The 18,189-nt window shown below is 38.8% G+C and overlaps 2 protein-coding genes across 2 annotated transcripts; both read right to left on the bottom strand.

Annotated features, from left to right (window-relative positions):
* Positions 1–5,809: 5,809 nt before the first annotated feature.
* Positions 5,810–7,406, bottom strand: LOC144635136 (N(G),N(G)-dimethylarginine dimethylaminohydrolase 1-like). The gene has a single exon (XM_078494202.1). The coding sequence runs from the start codon at positions 7,239–7,241 to the stop codon at positions 6,432–6,434; it is 810 nt and encodes a 269-aa protein (XP_078350328.1). The 5' UTR covers positions 7,242–7,406; the 3' UTR covers positions 5,810–6,431.
* A 4,529-nt stretch (positions 7,407–11,935) lies between these two features.
* On the bottom strand, positions 11,936–18,132 carry LOC144636649 (uncharacterized). The gene is made up of 7 exons (XM_078495837.1): positions 18,029–18,132; positions 17,886–17,958; positions 17,482–17,575; positions 16,809–16,922; positions 14,335–14,443; positions 13,100–13,206; positions 11,936–12,753 (listed from the first exon to the last, which is right to left on the bottom strand). Exons 1-7 carry the CDS (start codon positions 18,068–18,070, stop codon positions 12,654–12,656), a joined length of 639 nt encoding a protein of 212 aa, XP_078351963.1. The 5' UTR covers positions 18,071–18,132; the 3' UTR covers positions 11,936–12,653.
* Positions 18,133–18,189: the final 57 nt, after the last annotated feature.

Raw genomic sequence — 18,189 nt, 5'->3', positions numbered from 1 at the left:
CTCGGAAATTCTTCTTGAGATAACGGTGGAATCTTTCCAGCTTTCCGTTGCTACGCGCATAATATGGTGACACGCGAATATGCTTGATTCCACACGATTTTAGAAACGCTTCGAACTCTGCGCTCGTGAACTGCTTGCCGTTGTCAGACACAATTTCTTCTGGAAATCCAAATCTGGAGAAAATATCGGTAAGCGCTTTGATAACCTCGCGAGAAGTTATTTCTTTGAGGACGCACGCTTCCGGGTACGAAGAATAGTAGTCCACGAACGTCAGGATGTACTTACCATCAATAGGTCCAACGAGATCCACTGCTCCTTTGACCCAAGGACCACGAGGTAGAGGTGTCGGTTGGAGTGGCGTGTACTTATTCAGCGGCTGGTTCAAAACACAAGCACTGCAACCCTTAATCTTAGCTTCAACTGCTTGATCCATGCCGGGCCAAAAGAAACGCGCTCGAAGGAATAGTTTTGTTTTGACGATGCCCTGATGCGTCTCATGTGCTAACTTTAGAATTTGCTTTCGCAACGACTGAGGAACGACAATGCGATTCCCTCGGAGAATAACTCCTTCGTAAACAGACAATTCTTCTCTAATTCCATTGTACGCTTTGAGAGACTGGTCTCTTGGCCATTTTCCGCTTTGAATTGCTGCTAGTAATTTGCTCAGCGTGCCATCCCTGCTTGTTTCCGATTTCATTTCTGAAAGAGTGACAGCTTGCAAATCTGACAAATTTGAAGTGTAAACAAAACGCACATAATCTTCGCAAACAAAACCACTGTCCGTGCGATCATCGCTCTTGGAAGGTAAACGCGACAGCGAGTCTGCTGTGTTAGCACTTCCCGAAATATGCGCAATTCGAAAATCATATTGGTGCAATCGCCATGCCAAGCGTTGAATCCTGGGCGGTAAAACCTTGCTTGAATGCGGATCGAACATGCTTGAAAGCGGCTTGTTATCGGTCAGTAAAGTAAACTTTACACCAAACAAATAATTGTGCAAGCGTTCCACGGCCCAAACGCAACCTAGCGCTTCGCGCTCAATTTGAGAGTACCTTCGTTCCGTTGGCGAAAGCGATCGACTTATATATGCTATAGGTTTGCGCTGACCAGTGCCCTGGTCTTGTAGTAAAATGGCACCTAAGCCAACTGGACTGGCATCAGTGACCACAAAAGTGGGAGCATCTAAATGGAAACACGCCAAGACTGGTTCACAAGACAGTGATTCCTTTAAGGCTTCGAATGCCTTAGTCTGCTCCTCTCCCCAGAACCATTTCTGTTCCTTGCGCGTTAGCTTTCTGAGAGGTTCAACAATATTCGCATAATTTGGAATAAACTTAGCAGCATAACCACACGTGCCGAGAAAAGATCGAAGGTCGGACACGTTTTCCGGTGGAGGTGTTGCTTTGATGGCTTCCGTTTTTGTCGGGTCGGGCTCGATTCCATTAGCGGACACCACGTGGCCTAAAATAGAAATTTGTCGAACGCCGAACTCACACTTACTTTTGTTGAGTTTGAGGTTGAATTGGCGACATCGCTCAAAAACTTGCCGGAGGCGTTCTGCAAGTTCTGCCATGGTCGGAGCGTGAATAACTACGTCGTCAATCGAAATTCGCACACCTTCGACGCCAAACAAGATCTTTTCCATCATTTTCTGAAAAGCTTCGCTCGCATCACTAAGTCCGAAGGGAGTGCGCTTAAAACGGTAACAACCTCGAGGCGTGATAAACGTAGTAATATACCGCGACTCTTCAGCTAACGGCAGCTGAAAGAAACCACTCTTTGCGTCGATCTTCGCAAAATACTTAGAGCCGCGCAGAGCATGCAATGTATCGTCAACTTTTGGTAAAACATAGCGCTCTCTAATAACTGCCTTATTAACTTCACGCAAATCACAACATACCCTTAAATCCCCTGACTTTTTAGGAACTATAACTAGGTTGGATACCCAGGGACTTGGCTCGTTGACTTCTTCAATGACATCTTGTTCTAACATTCTGTCAAGCTCATTATTGACTGCTTCAATTTGAGAGACAGGTATTCTTCTAAGGTGTTGACTGACAGGTTTGACCTCTGGGTCAATAGCAATCTTATGTTCAAAGTTATTTACCCTTCCTAATCCCTCAAAAATATCGGGGTATTCCTTAAGGAGTGAGTCCAGCTCACTGTTGCTAGTTTGGTCGACTGAATTCACTTGCGTAAGTACGTTCAACTTAAAACTAGAATCTCGTCCTAAAAGTGATTCAGCGTTACCCGCTATTACGTAGACTTTCGCATTAATGACATTGTTATTCGTTCTTATACTAGCATTAAAATACCCTTTACATTGTAATGCTTCTTGCTGTCCATACGCTGTAAAGCGCTTTTCTGTTGGACACAGTTCAAAGTTCTTAAATTGCGTTCTGTACAATGTTGAGGAAATGATGTTGTACTTACAGCCTGTGTCAACGATCATTTTGGTTCTCTGGCCATTTACCCTGACTGTAATGGAGCTGTCGGCATTGTTGAACGACAGTACTGGCTCGTTCTGATCATCACCAGAGCTTTCATCAAGCCAAGTTTTTAAACTGCGAACTTTGTGAGAGCGCTTCTTTGGAAACCTCTGCCGCTGTCGGTTCTGGTTGGGTTTGGAATCTTTTGGTCTAGCACCAGTGGAAATACAAACTTTCTGCAGATGTCCCATCTTCTTGCAGGCGTTGCATCTGGAGTTGATTGCTCCACATTCGTTCGCGCTGTGGCCATCTTTCCCGCCGCACCTGTAGCAGGCGTACACGGATTTTGCTTGTTCTTTCTCTGCTTTCGGCTTGTCTTGGACGCGGTCGATCTGGATAGGGTTCTCCTTCGTTCCGCTTGATATTAGGAGTGAGTCTTGAGCTGCATTTTCCTCACTTCTAGCAAGCTTTATGGTTCTGGCCAGGTCGAGAGTCTCTTGCTGCAACAACTTTTGTCGTAGGGATTTGGAGGCGCACTTTTCCACTATTTGATCACGGATCATCTCTTCCTCCAATGTTCCGAATTCGCAGGATTTCGCAAGCTCTCGGAGACTCGTCAAGTACGTATCAATGGGCTCGTCTGCCCTCTGTCCTCGAGACCGGAATTTGTAGCGTTCTGCTACAACGTTTCGCTTTGGCGCGAAATAGCCGTTAAGGGCAGTTTTCACGTCAGCAAAGGACTTGTGCTCGCCTGGGAGCGTGTTGAAGATGCGCTGTACTGCCGGGCCAAGGCAATGCAGTAGTGTGGCTCTCTGGACCTCGTCCGCTTTCTTGGAGAGACCTGATGCGATTGAGTAAATGTCAAACGCACTGACCCAATGCCTCCATTCACTGTACAGGTCTGAAGCATCCGCGTTGAAGGGTGTGGGCGCTGGTAGAGAACGCTCCATTTCTGCTTCGTCTGGTGCTTCGTGTGTTTCAGCCGGTTCTGGCTCGTTTTGTTCGGTTGCTGCTGAATTCTGGTCGTCAGCTGACTGGTCGGTATTTTGTTCTGTTTCTTCAGTTTCTTGTGCGCTTTCTGCACGTTGGATTACTGTATCCTCGTCGCCAGTGTGTTGTGTTGTCGACATTAATTAGGGAGACAGAGAAGTACTCCTTCATGTCACATTCCCAATCTGATCTTTATTCATTATAATCATTCTATATATCTGGTACAATTCTACTTTCACATAGGACAAGTAGTTTCACATCATGCAGTACTATTACAATGTTTCACAATATCAGTATATAATAACTATGTTGCTAAGGTAACTAATACACTACATTAGCGATATATTTGGCACTGAAATGTGCGGGGGGGGGGGGAATTTGGGGGGCTGTCCCCCCCCCCCCCACCCCCTGCTCCGAGGCCTATGATTACTACTGCTACTTGAATATCAGTGGGGAGTTGGCTGGGAACCTGGGATAAAGGGAGATGAGAAGGTGAGAGGTGGAAAGAGCTGGGTAAAATAATAAAAATATTGCAACAATTTCTAAGTAATATTATGGGCATTTAGCTTATTACAGGCAGTACTTATTGCTACTGTATATAATAATAAAATGAAGCAGAAGTACTTACTGCGAAAGTAATGAAGGTGTGAAATATGTCTGGAATGTTTGTGACCAATCTTATGCAAGATCTTGAGACCACAGACACCATATGGTTTTCTATGATCAAAAACTTTGGTCCTGGTTTTGAAACCAATAAAATAATAGCAATAAGTTATTATTGCTATTCCATCCATTTTTAGTCACAGGTACTACGCTTGCTAGGGAAGAATAGATTTGAACAATTCCAGAGGAAAAACTGACAAGCAAACACAAGGGTTCATGCATCCCATCATTTGTGTCATGGCTCTCCAATAAAATCATTCAAATGTCTTCACTAATTGCTATTGTGAATATTTATGCTACTGGTACCTAAAATCTACCTTGACATCTGTCTTTTAACCATGCTGCATGGTTCATGATCTGCACATTGTTTATTTTTTGTTTGTTTTTTTTCGTTTTGTCAGTGACCTGCCCCAAACCTCCACTCGGTCAGACTTCAAGTCATGTGATGTTTTCAGTTACTAATGAAAAATATACTCATCCTTTGACCTTTATTTAAATTGTTCAGCATGAAAATGAAATGTTCGATTTTGAAGCAATTGACTCAAAGAAAATACTACAATGTTATGCTATGAAAGAAAAGTATGCTTTACCAGACTGAATTTATTTTTATTTTAACACCATTAGAGCGGTTTTCACTTGAGTGTCGAAAGTACTTTGCGTTTGCTTTGGTTTTGCGTTCACTACGCTTAGTGATTGGTTTAAAAATTTCGCGCCACTTTCTTGGCCAATCAGGAGTAAAACCAATCACGACTCGCTCGCGCACGTTTTCCCGCGCTTCGTGCCAACTACATGTATTTGCTTCGAGTTTTGATTGGTTCCCTGGATTGTCTGTGTCGTTTGTGATTGGTCAGAGTAATCACTTTGGTTTTGGTTTTGGTTTTGGTTTTACGACACTCAATTGAAAACTGCTCTATGATCGATAATTTACGATTGGCAAGACTCCTGGAATGTTTGAAAGTGACAAATCTGTTGGTCATGGAAACTTATTAATGAATCCTAGATGGGCCAATAATCAGGGGGGCTCCGGAATTTTACGGTATATTGTCTGGTCTAATAACAATAATTACCGTACCCAAATTCGCAAGTAGCCAATCAGAAGCGCGATCTACTGTCCTGATATCCTACGATATCAAGTCACTGACCTGATATGCCACCATATCACGGTCACTTTGAAGTTAAGTAGTGTTACTGTACAATGAATTGAAGAGGTTTTACCAATAAAACAGAACTTCGTAATTTAAATTTAGCAGTCGTAATAAGAGAAAAACTTTCCCGCCAAAACTAAATTTGAGCGCGCTCGCCAATTTGCACGATGTTTGCCAACGAGTACTGAGACATTCAGACTGAAAAAAATGGAGTCGGAATTTCCACATTTTTTGCTTAATTTTGATTTTGAAAGTTTAGAGAATAAAACTCTAAAAAAACGAGTGGAAAAAAGGCAGAAGAAGAACTTGGTAAAAGTGTTAAAGACCAAGTCAACACAATTTGCAGTACGTACCTTGCAAGCATGGCTTCAACAAAGCGAAAAATATAACCAGATTTTTGGCTGAATTTGGGTACGGTAAATACCTAATCGTACCTTTTTGGTACGCTTCGGCTGCATATCAGGCTCGTTTGGTCTCCCCATGGGTATTTTGGCTCGACCAAACTCGCCTGATATGCTACTGAAGCGTACCAAAAAGGTACGATTAGGTATAATAATTAGTTCAGAGATTGTTTTTTTTAATAACTTTACTTGTTTTCTGCATGTCAGTTACATTTCTCACAAAAACTGTTTACCTTTTACACTTACATTTGCTTCGTACTCTACCTTTACTGGCTTTGATTGACATTATAAGAAAGTGGCAAGGTTTCTTTTTTACCTATCATTGAATGTTTATCTCATGGGTACCGTATTTATTCGATTAAGCGCCCAACCTCGAATAAGCGCCCACCTCGAATAAGCGCCCACCCTCTAGGTAGGAAAAGTTAATTAGCGCCCAGCCTCGAATAAGCGCCCACACCCACCCCCCTAAAATGAGGGCACAAGAGGAATTTTATATATTGTTGAAGTTGAGATTAAAATTAACTAAGTACTACTAAGAGACTATCCCGAAGACCGAGTTTTTTTCATTTTGTTTTACTGAAGCTTTCATTGAACATCTAAAATTCAGCTTTCGTACACCTTTGCGTTTAGTTATTATACATTGTTTTCTTGCAAATAAACGTACTGATTGCTAAAGATGGTGAAAATTAAATAAGCGCCCAGCCTCGAATAAGCGCCCACCCTCAAGGTCCAATCGAATAAATACGGTACTCCTAAAATATCATTTTTGCTTAAATTGTTTTGTTTAGTTACTTATCAGAATTTCATATGAATATAGACCGGCAAGTAAGGCAACCATCAACTTTACTAAATTCAGAATTTTCGAGTTCCATTTTTGGACCAGAAATTTGATTAAACACCTCATAGCTGTCAGGAATCTCAGATGGAGGCAAGTGTATCAATGTACCATTGACAAAAAGACAATTAGCTGCGGTGTCATCAGGAACAACAAGCTTTTTGTATTGAAACTTCGCCTTTTTCTCGAGTTCAATCCAACCATTTTGAGCCTCATCACTTCCTCCAACAACAATGATGTCATGACCTGCCATCGTCATCATAGACTTGAGGTGAAGATGGTTGGGCACTGAAATCCCCGTCACAGGGTAACTGGGGAATGTTTTAGCTAACGTGTCTAGTCCTGCTTGATTTGATCTCTTGGACAGCCCAACGAAAAATTCTTTCCCCGTAAAAAGAACATCCCCACCGTCTAAAGCAGCTGGTTCTTTCATTTCAACCACGCTCAATCCAAGTGTTTGTAGCGTTGTCTTCATTCTAGCTGATTCTCCTTGCCTTGTTGGATGACCCAGCCGGGCAACTAAGGCGACCCCATCACAAACTACACTCACGTCTTCAACAAAAACACAATCTGGATGCTGTTCGTCTGCGGGAAGCTCCGTTACCTGTAGTCCAAGATTTTTCAAAGCACGAACGTATTCACAGTGTTGCTGAACAGCTTTTTTGAAGTCCACCGGTTCTGAAGACTCATTTTGTCTTAGTGCAGCGGCAGGGAGTGAGGAAGGTACGGCACAAACTATCGCCTTTGTATACTGAAATTTTGCCTGTGTTTGCTCCATCTTACGGAATTTTTCTTTAGATCACTTGAAGCTTCAGCAATGAAGTAGAGTCGGCTCGGTCGGCTGTAGAATTACCAAGAAGGAAGCACCGAACAAATAAAGATCACCTCATCGAGTGAACCATGTGGTGTAACAGTCATATAGTGTTTTCAACAATCGCCGTACTGACAGAAATAGTGGGGAGGAATTTTGCGTGACGACACTAAGAACGGCTGCGAGGGAGACTATACTGACAGAAACAACCAGCTGATTACCTATCGCCAGTTTAAGGTGGCTTAATACAGTTTTGAGGGGGTAAGTGAGCCCAACTTTTAACTCTTTTTAAAAATATTTAGGAATGTTCTTTCTTTCTCTTATTACTGTTTCTTAAAGCATATAGCCATCATATGCGACATTTGACCATTGGTTTTGATTCAACATTCATGCAGGATAAAATAAAAATCTGTAAGACAGATTTTTCCCAAATAGGAAAATGTGATATTTTGCCCCTTTAAAAAATAGCTCAAATTCTTACAGATTTTTATTTTATTTTGGATGAATGTTTAATCAAAGCCAATTTGTAATTTCTGAAATTTTGAGGTGGGGTCATACGGGTAGATTTGGAGTAAAACAACTAGTGCCCAGTCCCCTGCTAAGCACTCGGCCATTCATTTTGGCTCTTTATTGATTGTTTATTAGCATTTTTATTTTTCAAATGTCGCATTTGATGGCTATATGCTTTAAAAAACAGTAATAAGAGAAAGAAAGAACATTCCTGAATATTTTTAAAAAGAGTTAAAAGTTGGGCTCACTTACCCCCTCAAAACTGTATTAAGCCACCTTAAGACTGGGAATTGAGCAATCAACCATAGACACTTCACGGGAAATAGTCCAGGCATTTTATCGCCTAAAATAGGTCAACCTGTTACTAATTGCAACAGAAGGTTTTTTAACGCCTTTTGGTCCAGGAACATGTCCTCCATAACATATCAAAAGTCTCTGAAAATCTGAGCCGGGGAAGGTTTCTAAAAACGAGTTTTATTAGAACCCTGTATAATGCAGCATGGAAACGAGGCTGTCTGTACTATCTGCTGTGTCGCTTGAGTTTAATGCCACGGGCAGCATTGGCTAACAGAGAAAGAAAGCTTTTTTGTGTTTTCCTGATGGGTAAGTCCAATTACATGTAGATTAGATCAGATAATTGTTTTAATAAGATTCTTAAATCATCACAAAGCTTGTAGAAAGCGTCTGCGCTCTTATCCGTCTTATCCGTTTGAGGTATTTAGCGTAGGAATCTCTTTTCCGCTAGCAAAGATAAAATATAAAATAGAAGTTTTTAAGCTAAAATAAACATGGATGTTATGTGCTAAGTTATGCAGTTAAAAAAAATTCATTGTTGCCGGAGTACTGAATCCCAAATTGAGTTTCAACTCAGTGCACGAAAAACTGATATTCCATTCATCGCTTCGCGCTTCGTGCTTTATCTTTTTCAAATTACTTAGAAATCTCTGAATGAAAAACTTTTCTAATAAAAGCGTTTTGAGCACAAAACAATTTGCCTAAAACTTATTTTCACTGAAGACTTAATTTGGCAAGAATAGAACCAAACTTTATCAAAAATTGAAGAAAGCCAATTTAAGTCACATTTACGCAATCAACCCAGACGTTTCCGTGTACCACAAAGCTGTAATTAGAATTGAGATATGTTTTGGGCAAAAAAGCGTTGTCTTGATGTCTTTTACACGTTCCCATCTGCCTGTAATTTCAGAAAACAAGATTCTCAACTATGGATGACACAGAAAGAGAAAAGGGAAGCGCGGGAATAAATTGGGCGAGAACAGAGCAAAATGATTTCATCACTACGGTTCCTGGGCAGCAGGCTCATCAGAACTGCCGGCGAGAATATTGTCTGCCAAGTAACATCAAGCGAGCCAAGAAAATTCTTACGTCTGGAACAACTAGTAATCGTCGCTCTCTAACTCGCCAAGTAGAACAATATTTCTCATTCAAAACTGACTGTTTTTTTTTGTGGCACCAACGTTGAGTTCGGGGAACAGAGACAGAGAAAAAGACTGGGGGAAGCGTTCAGGGTGACAACAATTGACACGAAAGACACGATATTGAAAATTTGTTCAGAGAGAGGGGACAAGTGGTCTGATACGATAAGAGCTAGGCTTTTAAAAGTAAGTGTAAACTTCCGCACAAAGAGGAAATTACCTAAAGTTTATGAAGTGGATAAGCAACTGGCTGTCAAAAAGAGGAAAGTTGGTCGTCCCCAGGATGAAGAAAGTAATTGGCGATCAATTGGTTCCTGTTGCGACGGACCTGCCGCCTGCGCCAGACTCGCTTCTACAGTTAATCCGATGCAACTGTTTGTCTGACTGCCGCACTATGAGGTGCTTCTGCCGTAAGAATGGTATGCAGTGTCCTCCATCCTGCGGTCGGTGCAAAGGGTCCGCGTGCACTAACTTTACCAACGCCATGGAATACGACAGTGAAGATTCGGAAGACTTACTTGAATAGCATGACTGTGTAAATTACAGTTCAAGAACGACTCTATCTCTAGCGTGAAGATAAGTGATAAACGTGTCTTGGCCACTGTAAACTTTTGAATAACTCAGCATTTTAAAATTGCTCTTTTATGGTATTTATTTTAAGATTAAGACCCTGGAAACATTGTATTAAGAGTATGTTCTTATTTTTAAAGAAAAGGCATGATTTATACCAATAAAACAGCCGTAAACAGCAACTTCCTGTTTATAGCCTCGTTTGCATGTTGCAGAGGAAAGCGAGTTAGACGTTGATCGTATTTGGAGGTGTTCCCACGCTTGAATCTTTAGAGACGTTTAGTATGTTATTGTATTGGTTATTTCTAACCAGTTTTCGTTGAGAAAGCTTCTGTTGCAATTAGTAGCAGGTCTGATTACAAAATGCCTGGACTAAAAGAAATACACACACAGCGAAGATAGTCCAACCCTGCCTTGTCTTTCGTTGATTGAATAGTACAACCACAGGCAGACCAAGCGATGGCCTCGTTAGGTCGTTCTCGGTTTGACTCAAACGATCGAAAAATGCCCCATTAATCGCTGAATTTGAGATCTTTTGTTCCTAAATTACCATAAACTGTAAGCCAGATAAATAAAAATTAATTACCTAATGTTGATTGTGTGTTATTGTGAGATTTGGTGATAAATTCCTCACTTGCCTTTAAAGAATTGTTTGAGACTTTTGTATCTTACTTCTTAGCCTTACGTCGCGTTCTTTTCGCTGTGTGCGGTAGGATTATTGCAGACTCCATGAAGCCAAGTTAAACCACAAATGAATTAAATTTGACTTTTAAGGCGTTATAACAGTTCATGTCAAATAATTCTTCGTTTGGCAGCGCTGTTTTCCTAGAAAAAGGGAACTAACATTTCATAAACTGAAAATTAAACCATTCTTTGATCAATTAATCGATTTTAGTTCTGAAAGTAAAACAACTACCATAGATGTCACCGTGTTTGCGAAAAAAACAAACAAACAAAAGTATCATGTTACAGAGCTTTCAAAGAAAAAAGAGTATCATGTAATAAACGAACGAAAGTATCGTGTTACGGTTGCAAAGAAAAACACAGCTAATGTACCTATGCCTCAGTGAAAGTGAAAGATCATGCTTTTATTGATGATGGGATCGGCTCCATTGCAATTCTGCACTAGCATTTCCCGGTATCCTTTAGAGTCTCTGAGTTTTTCTCCGACTTTTCTTGTGCAAGAAATTTCGGAAGTGCTTCGTCCCATTCTCAAAATAAACCCCTGTACCACAAAATACCAAGTATTTTATAGCCATGCTATATAGGATTGACTGCTTAGTGCGGGAGGGGTGGCAGGATGACTTTAGAAGATACTAGTGTGTGTCCTTAAGTTTGATGTGAAGATCAGTTTCTAAGTTTCCGTGAGGGTAATCTAAGAAAGGGATTTCAGTAGTTGAATAGGAGCTAGTACACTTGATAGTAGGGTGTAAACCATTTAGGTACGTGCTAAACTCGACCAGTTTTTGTTCGCCGCGGATCCAGAGAAGAAATATGTCGTCGATATCGCCACCAATCCACCGTCATTTAAGACCACTTCGCTCTCACCGGACACTCAATGAACATCCTTGAATTCATCCCCTCTAGCAAAGCTAGAGAAGCAAAAACACTTGTTGTTATGTTTTCGGTCACACTCCTGGTCGATGACTTAGCGTCTGTTAAAAATCAATTTCGTTTTTTTAACGTGGCTCTTTCAAACAATCCGTACACTAGTCTTGTAAAAGAAATCTGGTACAAATTTATTTCCAGTACAATAAAAGCACCCAGGGCTGACATAATATTGTAAAAAAACGAACAAAGCTGATAATGCAGTCCATTAGTAATGACAGCAACCAGTTCACATCATACAACACAAAAAAGAACGGTAATCGGGTCAAGCTTACTATTCACCATCTGAACCGCTCCTTACCGACAACTACCACTGTCATCTGTTCATTCTATTATACTGAATATTGTGTCAACTTTTCAAAAAATCCAGTGTACAAGTCTGTACCACACGAAGTTCAGGTTCAGATTCAAATAATAAGTATCTTCAATCGGGACGGGTGAATTAGAGCACTGAGTGACGTAAAATCAAAAGCAAAGTAAAATATACTCTGGCCAATCACAAAGGACACAGAAAATCCAGTGAACCAATCAAGACTCGAAGCAAATACATATGTTTTATCGCAGGTACGAAGTGCGGGAAAACGTGCGTAAGCGAGTCTAATAAATTGTCTAATAAAGTGGCGCAAAATTTTTAAACCAATCACTAAGCAAAGTAATGCAAAACCATCAAATGTCTCCTCAAATTTTTTCAAAGCCAATAAAGAAATAGATTACTAGGGAAAAACAATTGTTAGACCAGTGATTAAAATTTCTATCACTGCTAAGGTCACTGCCCAAACATCACCACTCTGCTTACCGGTAATTAAATCTGGTCAACAGAAATTTTGGCATGTGCAAAAATACTCTTAAAAACAAGCTTTCCTTAGAAAATTGAGTTTGCTCATTTGCTTCATGTAATAGCACAAATGATTGGTGCAAGTTTCCTTTTGAGTTCAAGGTTTGTTTCAGGGCTAAAAAGGACTTTTATCTGTAAATAAAGAACAAATACAGTACAATTTTTGCAAAAGGAATGCTTATCAAAAATAACGATCACTGAAGCTTACAAGATAATACAAAGTCTGTGTTACTATAGGTTAACAGAACTTGTTGACTAGATTAACCACTGCAGACTGATATGTAAGACTTCTGTGTCAAATGCAGTGCATTAAAAGTCTTTTGTCAAAGTACCAAAGCATTAACACCGCGCCCTTATGGCGGGCTGAATTCTTTTAAAAAGATAAGTAAAATGTTCAATCCACTCATAGCCTTCTCAAGGTTTTCAGGAGTCGTAATCATCATCCTCATCTAATGAGTTGCCCATTATGCCTGACATTTGACTAAGCCTGGGAATATTCATAGCCGTTGATGAAGATTCACATCTGAAGATAAAACACACAAGGGTCAGCTGCTGGTATGTCTGTTACCTTGCTACAGTTAACAATAGAATGCAGCACCACGGATTTGTTCTATCATCTTTGTTAGTCTCCTTTAGGTATGTTTATGTATAAATGTAACTGTTTTGTAGTAGTCCTTACTTTCAAACCATCTCTGTATGCATGTTACATTTGGCTGTTTGGTGCTTCCCCTGGGAATTTCTGGAGAGGACCCAACCTTAAACATAACTTTCAGAAGGCTGTCATTTTCAGAATTCTCCAACTTGTTAATAAAATGCAATGCTTTATATAATTTCCGTGTGGTTTACCAGTACAATAGTCAAACACTTACTCAGACTGACTCTGTTCTATGCTGGGCCTTGTTAGTGTTATGGATGGTACAGATGGCGCTGTCACGCTATTATGATTACTTGTTCCTTCGGATGAAGAATCTTCTTCCTGGTTGATAAATTAGCAAAATACTTGGAGTAAATAATACTAGCATTACATGTGAAATGTTTCAAGTGCTTCGTATTTTCTTCACCTATTTTTACACCATGTTTAGAATCAAAATTGTTGTGAACAAACATACACGAATACAAACAGCTGATAACAAAGGGTGATATTATCTCAATGAATTGGAATTTCGATTTTTGAGGAGGAGGACTCCAGAAAACCCTTAGAGTAAGGAGAAAACTAACAACAAACTTAATTCACCCCTATAAGATTACCATTTTCAATACATTTTATTGTTACCGTTAGTTATTTTGACTGGGTTAAAGAATTTGTTTGTTTATATATGCAGTGGTTTAAATTTATCTTTGGTTTAAAATTTTTCAAACCTGTTTGATTTTTATCTTTCATTGTTTCAAATTCATTCAAACCAAATCAAAGTGGTTTGAAAAAGTTTAATCCAACGATAAATTTAACCACAACATATAACAGAGAATTTGTCACCAAGGGGCTTGGTTACCTACAAAACATACTTGGTGGAAATCAGTTGAGAAAGATATAAAGGTACAGAAAGCTGAACATCACCTCAGATACTTGGTGGAAATCAGTTGAGAAAGATATAAAGGTACAGAAAGCTGAACATCACCTCAGATACTTGGTGGAAATCAGTTGAGAAAGATATAAAGGTACAGAAAGCTGAACATCACCTCAGATACTTGGTGGAAATCAGTTGAGAAAGATATAAAGGTACAGAAAGCTGAACATCACCTCAGATACTTGGTGGAAATCAGTTGAGAAAGATATAAAGGTACAGAAAGCTGAACATCACCTCAGATACTTGGTGGAAATCAGTTGAGAAAGATATAAAGGTACAGAAAGCTGAACATCACCTCAGATACTTGGTGGAAATCAGTTGAGAAAGATATAAAGGTACAGAAAGCTGAACATCACCTCAGATACTTGGTGGAAATCAGTTGAGAAAGATATAAAGGTACAGAAAGCTGAACATCACCTCAGATACTTGGTGGAAATCAGTTGAGAAAGATATAAAGGTACAGTAAGCTGAACATCACCTCAGATACTTGGTGGAAATCAGTTGAGAAAGATATAAAGGTACAGAAAGCTGAACATCACCTCAGATTCCAGTTCTTCAGACTCATCAGACACTTCAATGGTTTGTGGTTTTCTTTTTTCTGATTTCTTTCTCTCCTTGTTCTGTGCTGGAGCTTTTGGTGTTCTTTTTCTAAATACAAACAAATGCCAAAGCTTCAAATCATGAAATATGTCTTCTAAAACTCATTTATTTAATAATAATATTCATCAAGTTAAAACAAAAAAAATCATAACCGTGCAGCATAGATAAAGTAAAAAACTTGATACTGTGTTAAACACCTCGAATTTTGTCAAAATTACTCTACTGGGCATCGTAATTTCAACTCTTTTATTGGAGTTTGGATATCCCAATAAAACATTGTCTCTTGTGTTGGATATATTATATCTAAAACAACTCTCCAAATAACAGTACAAATATACCCGGTGATTATGATCAAAATTTTTTTCTTCAGGCCCCATAGTCAACATACAAATGATCATTTTTCTTACACAATTAGCTTTAGTGACAATTCTTCCAGACTGATCAAACAACAAGGTGTCATGTTATTTACATTTACATGCATGCTTGCCATGTAACCTGGTGCTACAGACTGTAACACAGTGGGACTCCACTCTAAGGATACGGACACCCTTTTATTACAGACAGTTTTTTTGAGAAAGAAACACTCTTAGAACTTGGCACAGTGTTGGGCTTAAAACCAGATAGATCAAAATGCAAACTTCAAATTAATTTCTACTGCTTACTTGCTTAATTAAAATACAGTTGAATCCTGATAACTCGAACCTTCAAGGGAAATCGAGAAAGGTTCGAATTATCGGGAGTTCAAGTTATTGAGGGTTAAATAATTAAGAAAATGACCAAAAGGGAAATTTAAAAAGGTTCGAGTAGGAGGGAGGTTCGAGTTATTGAGGGTTTGAGTTATCGGGATTCAACTGTATTATATTTGCCTATACAAGCAGAAAGAATTTCCACCAAAATTTAACGACTATTATGAAATATGAAACACATTAATTTTTATGAAATAGAAACCAAGGCCAAAACTTTTAATCAAAAGAAATGGGATCCTATTAAGTCTTTCTTGTAACCTCTAATGAACTTGGTCCTAGCCCCTGACAATCTGAACAACATGTAAGTTCTCTTTTTCTCTCTCTTATAGTTTTTTCTCTTTTTTGCCTTTTATTTCTCTTTAAATTAAGTTTTAAATGCTTTGTTTTTACACTTTATATTGTACAACATTAACAAAAAGAGAACAAAAAGAAAAAAACATTGTAAAAGACCCACCCCCTGTGACCCAGGTGACATGCTCTCATACAAAATTAACTTCGTTTTATGGACATTATCCTGCAGGTCACTGCTTATCTGTGCACCATACATTTTCATTTGTAACCACTGTGTGCCAATTTTACCCTGTTAGAAAATGCAAACTTTCTAGAGGTTAATGTGATTCAAGATTAGCAATACAGTAGCGTAATTACATGTCATGCTTGACTATGTTTCTCTTCCGGTGACTCATTGATTGACCTAAGGTTTTTTCGTGATCAATGAGCATCAGAGTTTGTTCCATTGCTTTAAAATCTTCTGTTTAAAACCTTTGACGGTGACCTTGTTTCTCAGAGTCTGCTTATAATACAGGCACCTGGACAAAACTGACACATTGCCCTATTTGCCAATCACAGTGTGCATTTTACAAAGTTCTCTAGCCTAACATATGTCGTGTATTGCAAGGTATTTGTGATGAAATTGGAAGTATAAAAGAACATTTTGTGCCGACAAAAAGCTGTTTGTATCAAATAACCTGTTAGATTAATATATTGTCAGTTTGAGAAATAGAAATAAGTGTTTATGACTAGAAGAGTGGGCTTTAACCCTTGGACTTACCAGGAAATTTTGAAAAGAGATCTACTCTAGAATGCTGAAAATTTGAGTAGCTGTTCATTCATCCCTTGCGCAAATTTTGATATGTCAATCATGTGCCCATGATAATTGATGTTGCCATGGCAATGTTATAATTACAAGCAGGTCCTGCCAAAAAATGTCATTTTTAACATTTTTCTTTATTTTTTTTTCAGTTTCTTGAAAGAGAATTGGACAGTTAATTATTTTTGCATTCCATAAGCATTCTGGCTTGATTTTCCATCAATTTCCGTTATTTTGTGGCTTTCTAAGAAACTGGTGAAATCCATGATGGCGGCTATAATGATGTCACCTGACGTCATATGACATCACAGCCAACAAAAAATATGCCATCTTGTAAAGTTCGCTATGGAGTTTCTACTCAGTGCAAAATTTTTTCGCTGCGCCTTAATAGGAGGAAAACTCTGGGGAGTTCCATCCACCACCCCCCACCTCCCCCCCCTCCTTGTACGATGGTGGGGGTATGAGTTTGCTTGTAACGTCTAAGGGTTAACACCTCCATGGATCTAGATCTTTTGTCATATTTGATTATACCCAGCCCTGGTATTTGTTGTGTGCCTGTAGCAGGTGGTTAGTGTACCTTTTTGGTTTGGGTTCTCCATCTCTTTCTTCTTCATTTGAAGGAAGATCAGGAACATTAGCTACTAAGTCTTTCAAAAAGTCAAACTGGTTTTCTGATGTGATACATCTCTTTCTGTGAAAGTAAACAAGAATGAAATAATTAAAAAGATAGCACACTTCTAGAACCAGATGGTTCCATAAAGGCTGCTATATAAGCTGTAATGCAAGATAAGCTGCAACCTCAATTTGGAAGATCAAATTTGAAAAAAAAGTAAGATATTAAAGATAATTGTTAGATAATTGTCATTTTTGTTTTAACTATTAAAAGCCACCTACTTATCACAACACAAAAGAAATATAGTATTAATGATTAATGTAATTGACAAAAAAAAAATCAGTGGATCTGAATCATGGTTACGAAACAAATATCTGTTAGATTACAGATCATGCTGATGCTGTAACATATAAGTAAGTCCATGTAAAAGTTTATTTAAGGCTATTAAACAAATAAAAATGTATTTAACTGATATATGTTAACTAGTATTAAGAACGTGAAATTATTTGACCTACATCTGTCAGATTTCAATAATTAAACCAAAACAACACCGTCAAAGGCAAGCGAGCAAAGACGAGCAAAGACGGTACTTATGAAAGAAAAATATAGTTCTAAAAGGAAAAATTGAATGACTTACAGATGCGATGTGGTCATAGTTTTAGCATTTCTTGCTCTAGTGTATTCACTCGCTCTTTCTACAAGTGACTGTACAAACATCTCGAGAGCTTTGGCTATAGAATAAAACTGTTAAGGATTAATAAAAATTGCTCGATTTTCTAAAAAACACTCTGCTGTAAAAAGGTTTTCGATTTCCCTTAATCATTACAACTGCTCTTGGGAATTATAACACTGATTATAAACATACAACAATCTCGTCCGACCTTCTCCAAAGTTCACAACATCACTAAAATGATATCAATTTTGGGTAACGGATAGGTATACCCTTCTACATAGATTTAGTTTTTTCGTTTTCGTATTGCTGAAGGCATACGAGAATGAAACTAACATGAGCTCATTAAATGTTATTTACAAGAAGGATACAAATTATGACCGGCACTGCCGCTGCAACCTTGCCAACGTCCTCGTCTGTTTGCATAATTTTCTTGATCCGAGCCTTGAGATACAGAATTAGAAAATGAATTTATGCAGCTAACTAGGGCATATTTGTAAAAAGGCAAATTTACCGGAGGAAATCGAGCATTGAATTTCTTCTTTTTGCTTGGCATCTTCGCAGCTTCCTGAGTTTCTGTTCAACTCACTTTCGCGCCCGCGATACAAAACATAATGTAGTCAGAAGTTTTTTAGACAAGATCATGAGCGAACAGTATATTTGTTCCCAGTTTTT

Source organism: Oculina patagonica, chromosome 13 (assembly GCF_052425735.1).
Source record: "Oculina patagonica isolate OP01 chromosome 13, crgOcupat, whole genome shotgun sequence".
NCBI classification, from domain to species: Eukaryota; Metazoa; Cnidaria; class Anthozoa; order Scleractinia; family Oculinidae; genus Oculina; species Oculina patagonica.
This window is presented reverse-complemented; position numbering and strand designations above follow the sequence as displayed.

Excerpts from the sequence above, each read along its gene's own strand:
- LOC144635136 (XM_078494202.1), bottom strand. The coding sequence starts at position 7,241 with ATGGAGCAAACACAGGCAAAATTTCAGTATACAAAGGCGATAGTTTGT.
- LOC144636649 (XM_078495837.1), bottom strand. The coding sequence starts at position 18,070 with ATGCCAAGCAAAAAGAAGAAATTCAATGCTCGATTTCCTCCG. Across the intron at positions 14,444-16,808 it reads GGAGAACCCAAACCAAAAAG|AAAAAGAACACCAAAAGCTC; the intron begins GTACACTAACCA and ends GTTTGTATTTAG. Across the intron at positions 13,207-14,334 it reads CTGAAGAACTGGAATCTGAG|GAAGAAGATTCTTCATCCGA; the intron begins GTGATGTTCAGC and ends TTTATCAACCAG.